Source organism: Salvelinus alpinus, chromosome 16 (genome assembly GCF_045679555.1).
Source record: "Salvelinus alpinus chromosome 16, SLU_Salpinus.1, whole genome shotgun sequence".
NCBI classification, from domain to species: Eukaryota; Metazoa; Chordata; class Actinopteri; order Salmoniformes; family Salmonidae; genus Salvelinus; species Salvelinus alpinus.
In genome coordinates this window covers 41,030,299-41,045,888 of record NC_092101.1, presented here as the reverse complement: position 1 = coordinate 41,045,888, position 15,590 = coordinate 41,030,299, and the positions used below count along the sequence as shown (strand labels likewise).

General features: G+C 45.1%; 1 protein-coding gene across 1 annotated transcript in view; it reads right to left on the bottom strand.

Moving 5' to 3' along the window:
• Window positions 1-15,590, bottom strand: part of jak1 (Janus kinase 1) — a 78,006-nt gene that overhangs the window by 2,801 nt on the left and 59,615 nt on the right. The window contains exons 15-23 of the mRNA XM_071346241.1: window positions 15,355-15,490; window positions 13,883-14,034; window positions 13,526-13,676; window positions 10,871-10,959; window positions 10,529-10,721; window positions 10,291-10,415; window positions 7,768-7,940; window positions 7,496-7,613; window positions 5,736-5,846 (exon numbers count right to left, since the gene is read on the bottom strand). Of these exons, the coding sequence (XP_071202342.1) occupies window positions 5,736-5,846; window positions 7,496-7,613; window positions 7,768-7,940; window positions 10,291-10,415; window positions 10,529-10,721; window positions 10,871-10,959; window positions 13,526-13,676; window positions 13,883-14,034; window positions 15,355-15,490 (1,248 nt within the window). The remainder of the gene's footprint in view (window positions 1-5,735; window positions 5,847-7,495; window positions 7,614-7,767; window positions 7,941-10,290; window positions 10,416-10,528; window positions 10,722-10,870; window positions 10,960-13,525; window positions 13,677-13,882; window positions 14,035-15,354; window positions 15,491-15,590) is intronic.

The window sequence follows — 15,590 nt, the reverse complement described above, 5'->3', positions numbered from 1 at the left end:
TTGTGAAGTGCACCAGTCCCTCCAGCAGCAAAGCACCTCCACAACATGATGCTGCCACCCCAGTGCTTCATGGTTGGGATGGTGTTCTTCGGCTTGCAAGTCTCCCCCTTTTTCCTCCAAACATAACGATGATCATTATGGCCAAACAGTTATATTTTTGTTTCATCAGACCAGAGGACATTTCTCCAAAAAGTACAATCTTTGTCCCCATGTGCAGTTGCAAACCGTAGTCTGGCTTTTTTATGGCGGTTTTGGAGCAGTGGCTTCTTCCTTGCTGAGCTGCCTTTCAGGTTATGTCGATATAGGATTTGTTTTAATTTTTACTAGGATGTCAGGAATTATGAAAAACTGAGATTAAATGAATTTGAATAAAGTGTATGTAAACTTCCGACTTCAACTGTAGATACTTTTGTACCTGTTTCATCCAGCATCTTCACAAGGTCCTTTGCTGTTGTTCTGGGATTGATTTGCACTTTTCGCACCAAAGTACGTTCATCTCTAGGAGACAAAACGCGTTTCCTTTCTGAGTGGTATGATGGCTGTGTGGTCCCATGGTGTTTATACTCGCGTACTATTGTTTGTACAGATGAACGTGGTACCTTCAGGTGTTTGGAAATTGCTCCCAAGGATGAACCAGACTTGTGGAGGTCTACAAAATGTTTTTCTGAGGTCTTGGCTGATTTCTTTGGATTTTTCCAATGATGTCAAGCAAAGAGGCATTGAGTTTGAAGGTAGGCCTCGAAATACATCCACAGGTACACCTCCAATTGACTCAAATTATGTCAATTAGCCTATCAGAAGCTTCCAAATCCATGCCATCACTTTCTGGAATTTTCCAAGCTGTTTAAAGGCACAGTCAACTTAGTGTATGTGAACTTCTGACCCACTGGAATTGTGATACAGTGAATTATAAGTGAAATAATCTGTCTGTAAACAATTGTTGGGAAAAATACTTGTGTCATGCACAAAGTAGATGTCCTAACCGACTTGCCAAAACTATAGTTTGTTAACAAGAAATTTGTGGAGTGGTTGAAAAACGAGTTTTAATGACTCCAACCTAAGTGTATGTAAACTTCCGACTTCAACTGTAAGTATTACTCAATACTTTGTTTAAGCACCTTAAGCAGCAATTACAGCCGCAAGTCTTCTTGGGTATGACGCTAAAAGCTTGGCACACCTGTATTTGGGGAGTCTCTCCCATTCTTCTCTGCAGATCCTCTAAAGCGCTGTCAGGTTGGACAGCTAATTTCACGTCTCTCCATGGATGTTCGATCGGGTTCAAGCCCGGGCTCTGGCTGGGCCACTCAAGGACTTGTCCCGAAACCATTCCTGCATTGTCTTCACTGTGTGCTTAGGGTCGTTGTCCAGTCTGAGGTCCTGAGCGCTCTGGAGCAGGTTTTCATCAAGGATCTCTCTGTACTTTTCTCCGTTCATCTTTGCCTCGATCCTGACTAGTCTCCAACTTCCTGCCAATAAACAACATCCGCACAGCATGATGCTGCTACCACCATGCTACACCATAGGGATGGTGCCAGGATTCCTCCAAATGACACTTGGCATTCAGGCCAAAGAGTACCATCTTGGTTTCATCAGACCAGAGAATCTTGTTACTCATGGTCTGAGAGTCTTTTGGTGCCTTTTGTCAAACTCCAAGCGGCCTGTCATGTGGTTTTTACTGAGGAGTAGCTTCCGTCTAGCCACTCTACCATAAAGGCCTGCTTGGTGGAGTGCTGCAGAGATGGCTGTCCTTCTGGAAGGTTCTCCCATCTCCACAGAGGAACTCTAGAGGTCTGTCAGAGTCACCATTGGGTTCTTGGTCACCTCCTTGACCAAGACCCTTTTCCCCCGATTGCTCAGTTTGGCCGGGCGGCCAGATCTAGGATGAGTTTTGGTGGTTCCAAACTTCTTCCTTTTAAGAATGATGGAGGCCACTGTGTTCTTGGGGACCTTCAATGCTTCTGACATTTTTTGGTACCTTTAACATTTTATTGAATCCATTTTAGATTAAGGCTGTAATGTAAGAACATGTGGAAAAAGTTAAGGGGTCTGAATACTTTCCGAATGTACTGTACATAAACAATCAGCATTACGATATATTTATTAGTCTTGGAAATGTATACCTGGAAACACACAGATACAATAGGTGGAAATATCAACTATGAATATTTATGAATGTAATGTAAACTTCACTTTTTGGTAGCTGTTCAAAATATTGCTCTCATTCAGGGCTGTATGGTCCTGCCTTTTTAATGTTGTGGCTATTGGCTCTAAGGAAAACAAGTGGGGTCCAAGATAACTTAAAGGATGTTGTATCTTTAGCCCCAAGTCTTGCAATTAAGTCAAAGGGGCAATCACAGATTATATTTAGTCTCAAATCCAATATGGCATCCAAAATCAAATATGGCTGCCATAATAACATTTGATGGAGGTTAAAATCACCTGTAAATATGAATTTAGTATTTTAGTATATTTTTTTATTGTGTACAATAGTCATGCCTATAAAGACTGTTGGTGTGTATACATTTTATTCTGAATCAGTGGAGGCTGCCGATATGAGGACAGCTCATAGTAATGTCCGGAACGGCGCAAATGGAATTGCATCAAACACATGGAAACCATGGAAACCATGTGTTTGATACCTTTCCACTTATTCCGTTCCATCCAATACCCCAAGCCCGTCCTCCCCAATTAAGGTGCCACCAAACTCCTGTGTTCTGAATCCAATATGGCTAACATGATTACACTCAAACACCTTGGCCTGCATATAAGTAGCCCTAGTTCATTTTGATTGTGTTATTCTGTCTTTAAAATTGTTATTTGTATTTCTAGCACTATGAGTGGCATTGCCATGCCTCTGTTGTGTTTGAAGAGTCGAAGCCAACTCGTTTTTCAAATTGTGTTCATGTTTAAATCTCATTCACACACTGACAGCATATCAATAATGGGCAATTCCACTAAATATAATAAGGTTTTCACAACACAAGCGCACAGTAGCGTTATAGGAGTTATAGGAGAGCAACCGTAATACAACATTCGGCAACTCTAGTAGTGTATATGTAGAGCCCTCTTTTCCCCACTAAAACTAAGTGTGCAAGGTTGATTCAAAGTCTTTTGAAGGTGACCAGGACATCATTGTGTCCTAACAGGGTGAGGAGACAAAGTAGCCAATAGTGGTTGTAGTTCTGGGGCCTGACCAGTAGTGGTTGTAGTTCTGGGACCTGACCAGTAGCCAGTAGTGGTTGTAGTTCTGTGGCCTGACCAGTAGCCAGTAGTGGTTGTAGTTCTGGGACCTGACCAGTAGTGGTTGTAGTTCTGGGACCTGACCCAGTAGCCAGTAGTGGTTGTAGTTCTGGGACCTGACCAGTAGCCAGTAGTGGTTGTAGTTCTGGGACCTGACCAGTAGTGGTTGTAGTTCTGGGGCCTGACCAGTAGCCAGTAGTGGTTGTAGTTCTGGGACCTGACCAGTAGTGGTTGTAGTTCTGAGACCTGACCAGTAGCCAGTAGTGGTTGTAGTTCTGGGGCCTGACCAGTAGTGGTTGTAGTTCTGGGACCTGACCAGTAGTGGTTGTAGTTCTGAGACCTGACCAGTAGCCAGTAGTGGTTGTAGTTCTGGGGCCTGATCAGTAGTGGTTGTAGTTCTGAGACCTGACCAGTAGCCAGTAGTGGTTGTAGTTCTGGGGCCTGACCAGTAGTCAGTAGTGGTTGTAGTTCTGGGGCCTGACCAGTAGTCAGTAGTGGTTGTAGTTCTGGGACCTGACCAGTAGCCAGTAGTGGTTGTAGTTCTGAGACCTGACCAGTAGCCAGTAGGGGTTGTTGTTCCTTGGGCCTGACCAGTAGCCAGTAGTGGTTGTAGTTCTGTGACCTGACCAGTAGTGGTTGTAGTTCTGGGGCCTGACCAGTAGCGGGTTGTAGTTCTGGGACCTGACCAGTAGCCAGTAGTGGTTGTAGTTCTGGGACCTGACCAGTAGTGGTTGTAGTTCTGGGACCTGACCAGTAGTGGTTGTAGTTCTGGGACCTGACCAGTAGCCAGTAGTGGTTGTAGTTCTGGGACCTGACCAGTAGTGGTTGTAGTTCTGGGACCTGACCAGTATCCAGTAGTGGTTGTAGTTCTGGGACCTGACCAGTAGTGGTTGTAGTTCTGGGACCTGACCAGTAGCGGGTTGTAGTTCTGGGGCCTGACCAGTAGCCAGTAGTGGTTGTAGTTCTGGGACCTGACCAGTAGCCAGTAATGGTTGTAGTTCTGTGGCCTGACCAGTAGCCAGTAGTGGTTGTAGTTCTGTGGCACAGCTAACTGGTCATTCTGGGCAAGCTGCAGTGATAATGTATGGCTGGCGGGGTATTGGGACTGTGGGGTGATGATCAGTTTCCATTTCTACAGTTTGCTATAGGCAGTCAAAAGATGCAGCTTGCATACCAAACTGTAATGTTAGCCCAGGCTGAATGATGCTGGGGATACTCCAGTAGTGGAATGGTTAGTTGTCTGCTTGTGAAGAAAGGGCTGTCACAAACAGTCTTCAGTTCCTTCCAACGCCTAATTGGCCGGTGGGTTGAATGTGTCAAAGTCATATTTCTTTATATTCCTTTGGCTGTCAGGTAGGATTATAATATGGACGATATTAACTTTGAGTGGTTGGCATTGATTCCGGACTGGGGCCCGCCCAGCAGGATATGTGGAGAGTGACAGAACCTGCGAGGTGGACCTCAGGTTACTTAGAGGTTGGTTAGAGTGTAGCTAGGTCATAGACTATGACTAAGAGGGCCTCCCGGGTGGTGCAGTGGTCTAAGGCACTGCATCGCAGCGCTAGCTGTTTCACCAGAGACTCTGGGTTCGCGCCCAGGCCTGAGATGGTTTGCTCAGCATATGTGGGAACTCCTTCAAGACTGTTGGAAAAGCATTCCAGGTGAAATAAAATATATTGTTTAACACTTTTTTGGTTACTACATGATTCCATATGTGTTATTTCATAGTTTTGATGTCTTAACTATCATTCTACAATGTAGAAAATAGTACAATTAAAGAAAAACCCTTGAATGAGTAGGTGTTCTAAAACTTTTGACCGGTAGTGTACTTATACAGCTGATTAAACCACCGTTTAATTGTAATGTGGCAGCCATATTGGATTTGGAGTAAAATCTGGGGGGTAATCTAATTGCAAGAGTAGGGGCTAAACATATAAAATCCACAGACAAACCTTTGATACGAAAAAATGACAGTTTTCGGTGTCTGAGCCCACTTGCCTTAGAGCCGATTACAATAGTCACAACATCAAACTTGTAACTGTATACATTTTTCTCAGGCGGGACAATACAGCACTGAATGAGAGCAAATTTCACTTGTAAAGTTGTCTATTGAACAGCTACCAGTTATGTTTACATGCATGAGAAATATTAATTGTTATCATAACTAACGTTAGTTAAAGAAAATATTTCATACACCTGCCAGACGAACAAGGCCCACAGGCAGATGCAAGATGCAAATGAGTTCTAGACATGACATTTCTAGGATTATTAAATTATTCTAGTCAATGTAAAAAACCCTGTAGGTGAATAAAAAAATATATCAAAAGGCACTTTTCTAGCTCCATAAATGATCTCAGAGGATGGTGATTTGAGTGACCTATTGAAGATTCCTCTTTATGGTGGAGAAAGAGTTTAAAGAGAGAGAGCATGTTGTGCGTGATGGGGTGACTCTGAACAGCGTGAGGTAGGCAGGCAGGTAGGTAGGTAGATCCTACCGTTCCAGGACAGCTCTCAGGGCGGGGCAGCCTCTTTCCCTCCTCCAGCGCCTTGACCAATCGCGTCACAGTCATCTGACCCTGAGTGGGACCAATCATCTTCAAGAACACCTGTGGGGACAGGTCGGGGGGAGGGGAGAGATAAGTCACCATGGAGACGTGATGAAATGAAATGACCCCTGAAATCTAGCCAGTCAGGACTGGAGTGACTTAGTTGTATTGTTGTCACCAACATTCAGAAGACATTAGTCATCGAACCTTAACTCTACATTACATTTAACATTCTATAATCTATTTCAAAACAGTCTGTAGACAACATACAATGCCTTCAGAAAGTATTCACACTTCACACACTTTTGTTGTGTTACAAGGTGTGATTACAATGGATTTAATTGTCGTTTTTTTGACAATGATCTACACAAAATACTCTATAATGTCAAAGTGGAAGAAAATGTAACATTTGTAAAACATTTATGAAAAATAAAACAGTAATATATCTTGTTTAGAGAAGTATTCAACCCCCTGAGTCAATACATGTTAGAATCACCTTGGGCAGCGACTACAGCTGTGAGTCTTTCTGGGTAGGTCTAAGAGGTTTGCACATCTGGATTGTAAAATAGTTGCACATTATTATTTTTAAATTCTTCAAGCTCTGTCAAGTTTGTTGCTGATTATTGCTAGACAGCCTATCCATAACCTAATGCAGTCACCAGTCAACACTTTGAATTCAGGACATATTTTTCATTTCTTTGCCACATTTTTTGTAGTTTTACTTCCCTCCGATCCTTATTGCAAACAGGATGCATGTTTTGGAATATATTTATTCTGTACAGGCTTCCTTCTTTTCACTCATTTAGATTAGTATTGTGGAGTAACTACAATGTTGTTGATCCATCCTCAGTTTTAAAGTCACCATTGGCCTCCTGGTGAAATCAGTGAGCGGTTTCCTTCCTCTCCGCCAACTGAGAAGGACGCCTATCTTTGTAGTGACTGGGTGTATTAATACACCATCCAAAGTGTAATTAACAACTTCATCATGCTCAAAAGGATATTCAATCTCCTTCTTTGCGAGCCATTGGAAAACCTCCTTGGTCTTTGTGATTGAATCTGTGTTTGAAATTCACTGCTCGTCTAAGGGACCTTACAAATAATTGTATGTGTGGGGTACAGAGATGAGGTACTCATTCCAAAATGATGTTAAACACTATTATTGCACAGTCCATGCAACTTATGTTACTTGTTAAGCACATTTTTACTCCTGAACGTATTTAGGCTTGCTATAACAAAGGGGTTGAATACTTACGGACTATTTTTTTTATTAATTTGTAAACATTTCTAAAAAATATCATTCCAATTTGACATTATGTGGTATTGTGTGTCAAATTCAGGTTGTAACGCAACAAAATGTAGAAAAAGACAAGGGGTGTGAATACTTTCTGAAGGCTCTGTATAAGACAGTAATATCTAATTGATGTTAGGTCAGATCAGATGAGAGACTACTTGTTCCTTTACTGTAAATTGAACAGGGTGGTAAAGGGTATTAATAAGACCCAATGGATATGTACTAATCATGGCTACTTGGTGTGGATGAGGGAGGACATATTGTGACAGTTCGTCTGAGCAATCAGGGAGATGCACGTGTGTGTGTATTATGGCACAGGCTGGCGGGAGTGGGCAGAGTCACCCTGGGCATTGACTGGCACCATCTGCCTCAATCAGGAGATGGAAGGCCGTGCTGTCAGGCCTGTGTGTGTACTGACCGTCATGGGGCTGATGGCAGAGTCACAGTAGGTGAGTAGTTCATACATCGTGACACCGAAGGACCAGACATCAGAGGCCAGGTAGAACTTACAGTGGACCAGACACTCTGGGGCATACCTGGCACAGGCGGAGAGGAGAGAGGACACACATGTCAATACAAATTCAAAATGTAGTCATTATCCATTTCAAAGAGCAGCTTTCTTTCCTTTCCCTCTCATATCTCTTCCCCTCTCTGTACTACACTTTGTCTTATTTTCCCTCCCTCCCTCACCAGAACACAGGGCTGTCCAGGTCATCTTTGACCGTGTAATATCCCTCGTTGTCCTTGATGCTCTTGGTAAGTCCGAAATCTCCGATCTTCACCGTGCTCTCGTTCTCCACCAGAACGTTCCGGGCCGCCAGATCCCGGTGGATGTAATTCCGAGATCCAAGATAGTCCATTCCCTGGACAGAGGGGAGACACAGAGATGGTTGGAATTTATCCTATCCATAACATCCCCTTAATATCTCCATAATATTCCCATAACACTGTCAGATCTAGGGATCTGTTCAACCAGGGTAATGGTCAGAGTTAGGGGTATGTTAGGTAGCGGCGCTAGTGTTAGGGGTATGTTAGGTAGCGGCGCTAGTGTTAGGGGTATGTTAGGCAGCGGCGCTAGTGTTAGGGGTATGTTAGGCAGCGGCGCTAGTGTTAGAGGTATGTTAGGTAGCGGCGCTAGTGTTAGGGGTATGTTAGGTAGCGGCGCTAGTGTTAGAGGTATGTTAGGTAGCGGCGCTAGTGTTAGGGGTATGTTAGGCAGCGGCGCTAGTGTTAGGGGTATGTTAGGTAGCGGCGCTAGTGTTAGGGGTTAGGCAGCGGTGCTGTTAGGCAGCGGCGCTAGTGTTAGAGGTATGTTAGGTAGCGGCGCTAGTGTTAGGGGTATGTTAGGTAGCGGCGCTAGTGTTAGAGGTATGTTAGGTAGCGGCGCTAGTGTTAGGGGTATGTTAGGCAGCGGCGCTAGTGTTAGGGGTATGTTAGGTAGCGGCGCTAGTGTTAGGGGTTAGGCAGCGGTGCTGTTAGGCAGCGGTGCTAGTGTTAGGGGTATGTTAGGCAGCGGCGCTAGTGTTAGGGGTATGTTAGGTAGCGGCGCTAGTGTTAGGGGTTAGGCAGCGGTGCTGTTAGGCAGCGGTGCTAGTGTTAGGGGTATGTTAGGTAGCGGTGCTAGTGTTAGGGGTATGTTAGGTAGCGGCGCTAGTGTTAGGGGTATGTTAGGTAGCGGCGCTAGTGTTAGGGGTATGTTAGGTAGCGGTGCTAGTGTTAGGGGTATGTTAGGTAGCGGTGCTAGTGTTAGGGGTATGTTAGGTAGCGGCGCTAGTGTTAGGGGTATGTTAGGTAGCGGTGCTAGTGTTAGGGGTATGTTAGGTAGCGGTGCTAGTGTTAGGGGTATGTTAGGTAGCGGTGCTAGTGTTAGGGGTATGTTAGGTAGCGGCGCTAGTGTTAGGGGTATGTTAGGTAGCGGTGCTAGTGTTAGGGGTATGTTAGGTAGCGGTGCTAGTGTTAGGGGTATGTTAGGTAGCGGTGCTAGTGTTAGGGGTATGTTAGGTAGCGGTGCTAGTGTTAGGGGTATGTTAGGTAGCGGTGCTAGTGTTAGGGGTATGTTAGGTAGCGGTGCTAGTGTTAGGGGTATGTTAGGTAGCGGCGCTAGTGTTAGGGGTATGTTAGGTAGCGGCGCTAGTGTTAGGGGTATGTTAGGCAGCGGCGCTAGTGTTAGAGGTATGTTAGGTAGCGGCGCTAGTGTTAGGGGTATGTTAGGCAGCGGTGCTAGTGTTAGGGGTATGTTAGGCAGCGGCGCTAGTGTTAGGGGTATGTTAGGTAGCGGCGCTAGTGTTAGGGGTATGTTAGGTAGCGGCGCTAGTGTTAGGGGTATGTTAGGTAGCGGCGCTAGTGTTAGGGGTATGTTAGGTAGCGGTGCTAGTGTTAGGGGTATGTTAGGCAGCGGTGCTAGTGTTAGGGGTATGTTAGGTAGCGGCGCTAGTGTTAGGGGTATGTTAGGTAGCGGCGCTAGTGTTAGGGGTATGTTAGGTAGCGGCGCTAGTGTTAGGGGTATGTTAGGTAGCGTCGCTAGTGTTAGGGGTTAGGCAGCGGTGCTGTTAGGCAGCGGTGTTAGGGGTTAGGCAGCGGTGCTGTTAGGCAGCGGTCCTAGTGTTAGGGGTATGTTAGGCAGCGGCGCTAGTGTTAGGGGTATGTTAGGTAGCGGCGCTAGTGTTAGGGGTATGTTAGGTAGCGGCGCTAGTGTTAGGGGTATGTTAGGCAGCGGCGCTAGTGTTAGGGGTATGTTAGGTAGCGGCGCTAGTGTTAGGGGTATGTTAGGCAGCGGCGCTAGTGTTAGGGGTATGTTAGGCAGCGGCGCTAGTGTTAGGGGTATGTTAGGCAGCGGCGCTAGAGTAAGGGGTATGTTAGGCAGCGGCGCTAGTGTTAGGGGTATGTTAGGCAGCGGCGCTAGAGTAAGGGGTATGTTAGGCAGCGGCGCTAGTGTTAGGGGTATGTTAGGTAGCGGTGCTAGTGTTAGGGGTATGTTAGGTAGCGGCGCTAGTGTTAGGGGTATGTTAGGCAGCGGCGCTAGAGTAAGGGGTATGTTAGGCAGCGGCGCTAGTGTTAGGGGTATGTTAGGCAGCGGCGCTAGAGTAAGGGGTATGTTAGGCAGCGGCGCTAGTGTTAGGGGTATGTTAGGCAGCGGCGCTAGTGTTAGGGGTATGTTAGGTAGCGGCGCTAGTGTTAGGGGTATGTTAGGTAGCGGCGCTAGTGTTAAAGTACCTGACAGATCTGGACAGCGTAACTGAGCAGAGTCTTCAGGCTGGTCTGGCTTTTGTTGCGGGGGAGGTACTCCTTCAGACTGCCAGCAGGCAGGTACTCCATGATCAACTTGATGGCTCTGCCTCCTGCACACAGACAGATAGAGAGGATGGAGTGAGGCAAAGCAGAAGGTGTGTGTTCAGTAGGTAGGTGTGTGTGTGTATACGTGTGTGTGCGTGTGTGCGTATACTCTGCTCACCCTCCTCCTGACAGATGCCTTTGTACTTGACAATGTTGTGGTGGTAAAGTTCTTTAAGGATTCCTATCTCACACCAGAGGTTGCTGCTCTGTTCCTCTCTGTTCTCTGGCTTTAAACTCTTCACTGCTACCAGCTCCCCTGTCCGGTCCCCTCTGGGGTCATACCGACACAGCTCCACCTTGCCAAAGTGACCCTACACACACACACACACACACACACACACACACACACACACACACACACACACACAGAACATTCGTATCACATCATACTCACATAAACATTAACATTACTTGCATATGCACACGGTCTCTGGCATGGTCAAACACACACGTGTGTTACCTCTCCTAAATCTCGAATCTTCTTGAGGAACCTCTTCTCGAACACAGTGGGGTCGACCTCCAGAGTGGGTACAGGCTTGATAGAGGGGTCTGATGGAGGGATACACACTGTTACACACTGACAATACACACACACACTGACAACATACACACACATTGTTGCACACTGACAACATACACACACATTGTTACACACTGACAACATACACAGTGAGTTTATTCAGCTAAGCAACAGCACCAGTATGATGGATGTCTAACTGCGACATGACAGCAGTACCTCATTCTAGCCACCATGTGGGAGTATTGAGGCAATATTTATATCCATGGGGCCCAGTTTAGGGGGAGCTGTGGAGCGTGAACCCAGTGAACTCCACAACACTCATACACACACTCTTGCAATCTCTCTCTCTAGCTAGCGCTGAGAAACAGCTGCCATCTCTCTCTGTTTCATAATTTTCCTTCAATTCGAAAGAGGCTTAACTTCTCTAGGATAGGGGGCAGCATTTTCACGTTTGGATGAAAAGCATACCCAAATTAAACTGCCAGCTACTCATCCCCAGAAGATAAGATATGCATATTGTTAGTAGATTTGGATAGAAAACACTCTGAAGTTTCTAAAACTGTTTGAATCATGTCTGAGAGTATAACAGAACTTATTTAGCAGGCGAAACCCCGAGGACAAACCATTCAGATTTTTTGTTGTTGTTGAGGTCACTCTCTTTTCAATGGATTTTCATTGGGAATACAGATTTCTAATTGACCTTCTTTCAGTTCCTACCGCTTCCACTGGATGTCAACAGTCTTTAGAAATTGGTTGAGGGTTTTTCCTTTGTGTAATGAAGAAGTACGGCCATTTTGAATCAGGGTCACTTGTTGTGTCCTGTTTGTTAGAGGCGCATGACCAGAAGGCTAACTACAGTTTGTTTTAATCCTGTATTGAACACAGATCATCCCGTCTTCAATTTTATAGATTATTTACGTAAAAAATTACCTAAAGTTGTATTACAAAAGTAGTTTGAAATGTTTTGGCAAATTTTACAGGTAACTTTTGAGATATTTTGTAGTCACGTTTCACAATTTGGAACCGGTGTTTTTCTGGATCAAACGCGCCAAATAAATTGACATTTTGGATATATATCGACGGAATTACAAAAAGGACCATTTGTGATGTTTATGGGACATATTGGAGTGCCAACAACAGAAGCTCGTCAAAGGTAAGGCATGAATTATATTTTTATTTCTGCGTTTTGTGTCGCGCCTGCAGGGTTGAAATATGCTTCTCTCTCTGTTTACTATGATGCTATCCTCAGATAATAGCATCGTTTGCTTTCGCCGAAAAGCCTATTTGAATTCTGACATGTTGGCTGGATTCACAACCAGTGTAGCTTTAATTTGGTATCTTTCATCTGTGATTTAATGAAAGTTTGATTTTTATAGTAACTTATTTGAATATGGCGCGCTGCATTTTCTCTGGCTTTTGGCTAAGTGAGACAGTAGCTTCCCGCCTAAACTCAGATTTTTGGATATAAATATGAACTTTACCGAACAAAACATACATGTATTGTGTAACATGAAGTCCTATGAGTGTCATCTGATGAAGATCATCAAAGGTTAGTGATTAATTTTATCTCTATTTCTGCTTTTTGTTACTCCTCTCTTTGGCTGGAAAAATGGCTGTGTTTTTCTGTGGCTATGTACTGACCTAACATAATCGTTTGATGTGCTTTCGCCGTAAATCCTTTTTGAAATCAGACATGTTGGCTGGATTCACAACAAGTATAGCTTTAAGTTGGTGTCTTTCATGTGTGATTTCATGAAAGTTTGATTTTTATAGTAATTTATTTTGAATTTGGCGCTCTGCATTTTTACTGGCTTTTGGCCAAGTGGGACGTTAGCGTCCCACATTTCCCAGAGAAGTTAATGTATCTCACTGGAGAAAGCATCCGAGCGAACACAACAGCGGCCCTCTTTCTCAGTATATGTAGGCCATCTATCTGATGCTGTCTGGGCAAAAAGGGAATGACATCGTTGCCGCCCGTAGCATTGAATGCAAGAGAAGCCAGCGAGCATTTGGCCTCCCTTACTTACATTTTTTAAATAATATTAGCCAATCAGCATTGAGCTAAACTGTGAATGGTCCTGGCGTGCCAAAAAAAAAAAAAGTGTCAAGGGAAGCCAGTTTGGATTCACACCAAAAGCAAAACGTAATTTACAAAAAAATATATAATTGTTGCATCTCCTTGTGTTGTGGTCCTCCGGTGGCTAGCTAGCTAGTGACAATTGTCTCTTTCTTCAATTAGCCATGGATGGAGATAGCGATTTGGTTTTACTTCATTCTGGCCAATGATCCAACCATAATTGTGCCCCTGGCCTGAGAGGATGGAAGTTCAATGTAGCTAGCTAGTTATTTAGACTAATATTAACTAGCTGGCCTGGCGCATCGTTGCCAGGTAATGAAAGGAAGTTAGGATAGCTAGCAAGCATTTTAGCCAGGTAGCTTAGGACAACAAAAGCTAAATGTTTCGGCAACATGAACGAGGAGGTTGTCATTGGTGTTTCTCTACAAGTAGGGTGAGTCAGCATGTTTTTTTTTTTCTCACTTCCCCAGTGATTGTACCCATGCACTGCTACTGCTCACTGACACACACACACGTACTCTGTTCCTCCAGGGTGTCTATGTCTCTGACGATGGCCCTGAAGAACGGGCGTTTGCGGGGGTCGAAGGTCATACAATGGGTCATCAGTTCAGCCAGCTCTTTGCAGTCTGGAGTAGCTAACTGACACTCTGCTGCATAGAACCTCTCTTTCTGCTCAGGGAGAGAGAGAGGGAGGGAGGTGAGGGAGAGAGAGAGGGAGGGGTAGGGACAGGGGGGCGAGAGGGGGGACGGGGAGAGAGAGAGTAGCTTAAGGGTATCTGATACTTTGTGTCCAAACTGGCAATACATGGCATAGATATGTGTGAGGGTGTAGGATAAAGTGGATTAAGGTGTGCGTGTGTGTATATAGTATATACCTCTGTGAGTTTCTTGTCTTTGAGAGGCACTTCTCCGTCATAGCAGATCTCCCACAGTGTTGTGCCGAAGCCCCATTTATCAGCCGCTACACTCAGGTTGGCAGAGTCCTTCACACACTCTGGAGCAATCCAGGGGATCCGGTCCACACACTCTGCAGGTTGACACACACAACACACACACACACACACACACACACACACACACACACACACACACACACACACACACACACACACACACACACACACACACACACACACACACACACACACACACACACACACACACACACGGTATGTGTATGTAAACACAGTACAAACATAACACAAACAAACAGTCACATGCGGTGCAGAAACCAAAACACTATTGTAGTGAACACACGATAATGAACCCTCATCTGTTTGGGGAAGGAGTTTGTCATTTTTAATATGTCTGTAGTCCTGTCTTTCCTCACTGACACCTTTACTGTATTACAGTAAAGTAACCCTCTCTCTCTGACTGTCTCCATCTCTAACCCTCTCTCTCTGACTGTATCCATCTCTAACCCCCTCTCTCCATCTATAACCCCCTCTCTCCATCTCTAACCCTCTCTCTCTGACTGTCTCCATCTCTAACCCTCTCTCTCTGACTGTCTCCATCTCTAACCCTCTCTCTCTGACTGTCTCCATCTCTAACCGTCTCCATCTCTAACCCTCTCTCTCCATCTCTAACCCCCTCTCTCCATTTATAACCCCCTCTCTCCATCTCTAACCCTCTCTCTCTGACTGTCTCCATCTCTAACCCCATATCTCCATCTCTAACCCCCCCTCTCTGACTGTCTCCATCTCTAACCCCCTCTCTCCATCTCTAACCCCCTCTCTCCATCTGTAACCCTCTCTCTCTGACTGTCTCCATCTCCAACCCCCTCTAACTGACGGTCTCCATCTCTAACCCCCTCTCTCTGACTGTCTCCATCTCTAACCCCCTCTCTCTGACTGTCTCCAAGTTCTTCCCACAAGCCCTGACGTCACTTCCAGCTGACAGGAATCCACAGCCCTACCATGCCAGTAACAAAGAGAGGGAGGGAGGGAGAGTGTTCCCATCTGTCAGACCCAGTGGTCCCAGTGGACATTAACACTGTTTGGTCTGTTTAACTGTCTTCACTCAGCCACAAACACAGTAAATGTTTACCAAACATAAATATGCCATTGAGGGGAAATATGGAATGTGAGCTGTGCCCTTGTATAGTCTTGTTCCCAAAAACATTCTCCTGGGCCACAAACCTTTCAGAACTCTGTACAAGATACTGTACAATAAATTCTACAATCTCAAATTGAGCCTTTGTCCTATCTGAACTCAAAGTGGATCCCTACACATCTGCAAAATAAGATACGCTGCTCTGGATAACAACACAAATGGAAATGGAACATGATGGTTGTCTTGCACTCAATGTGCATCATTTGCCAAACAAAATGATTCAATGAAGTCTTACCCTCTCTGGTCAACACAGTGATGGGTATGCCGGGGTCGCTGAGTTTGATGAAGGGTCCTCCCTCACTGTCCACTCCGTCTCTGGCTAGCAGGATGTTCTTGGTACACACAAAGCCATGCACTAGCTTCTTATCCTCCTACACAGACAGAGACAGAGATAGTCTCTAAGAGCTTTGCACACCTGGATTGTACAATATTTGCACATTATTCTTAAATAAATTCTTCAAGCTTTGTCTA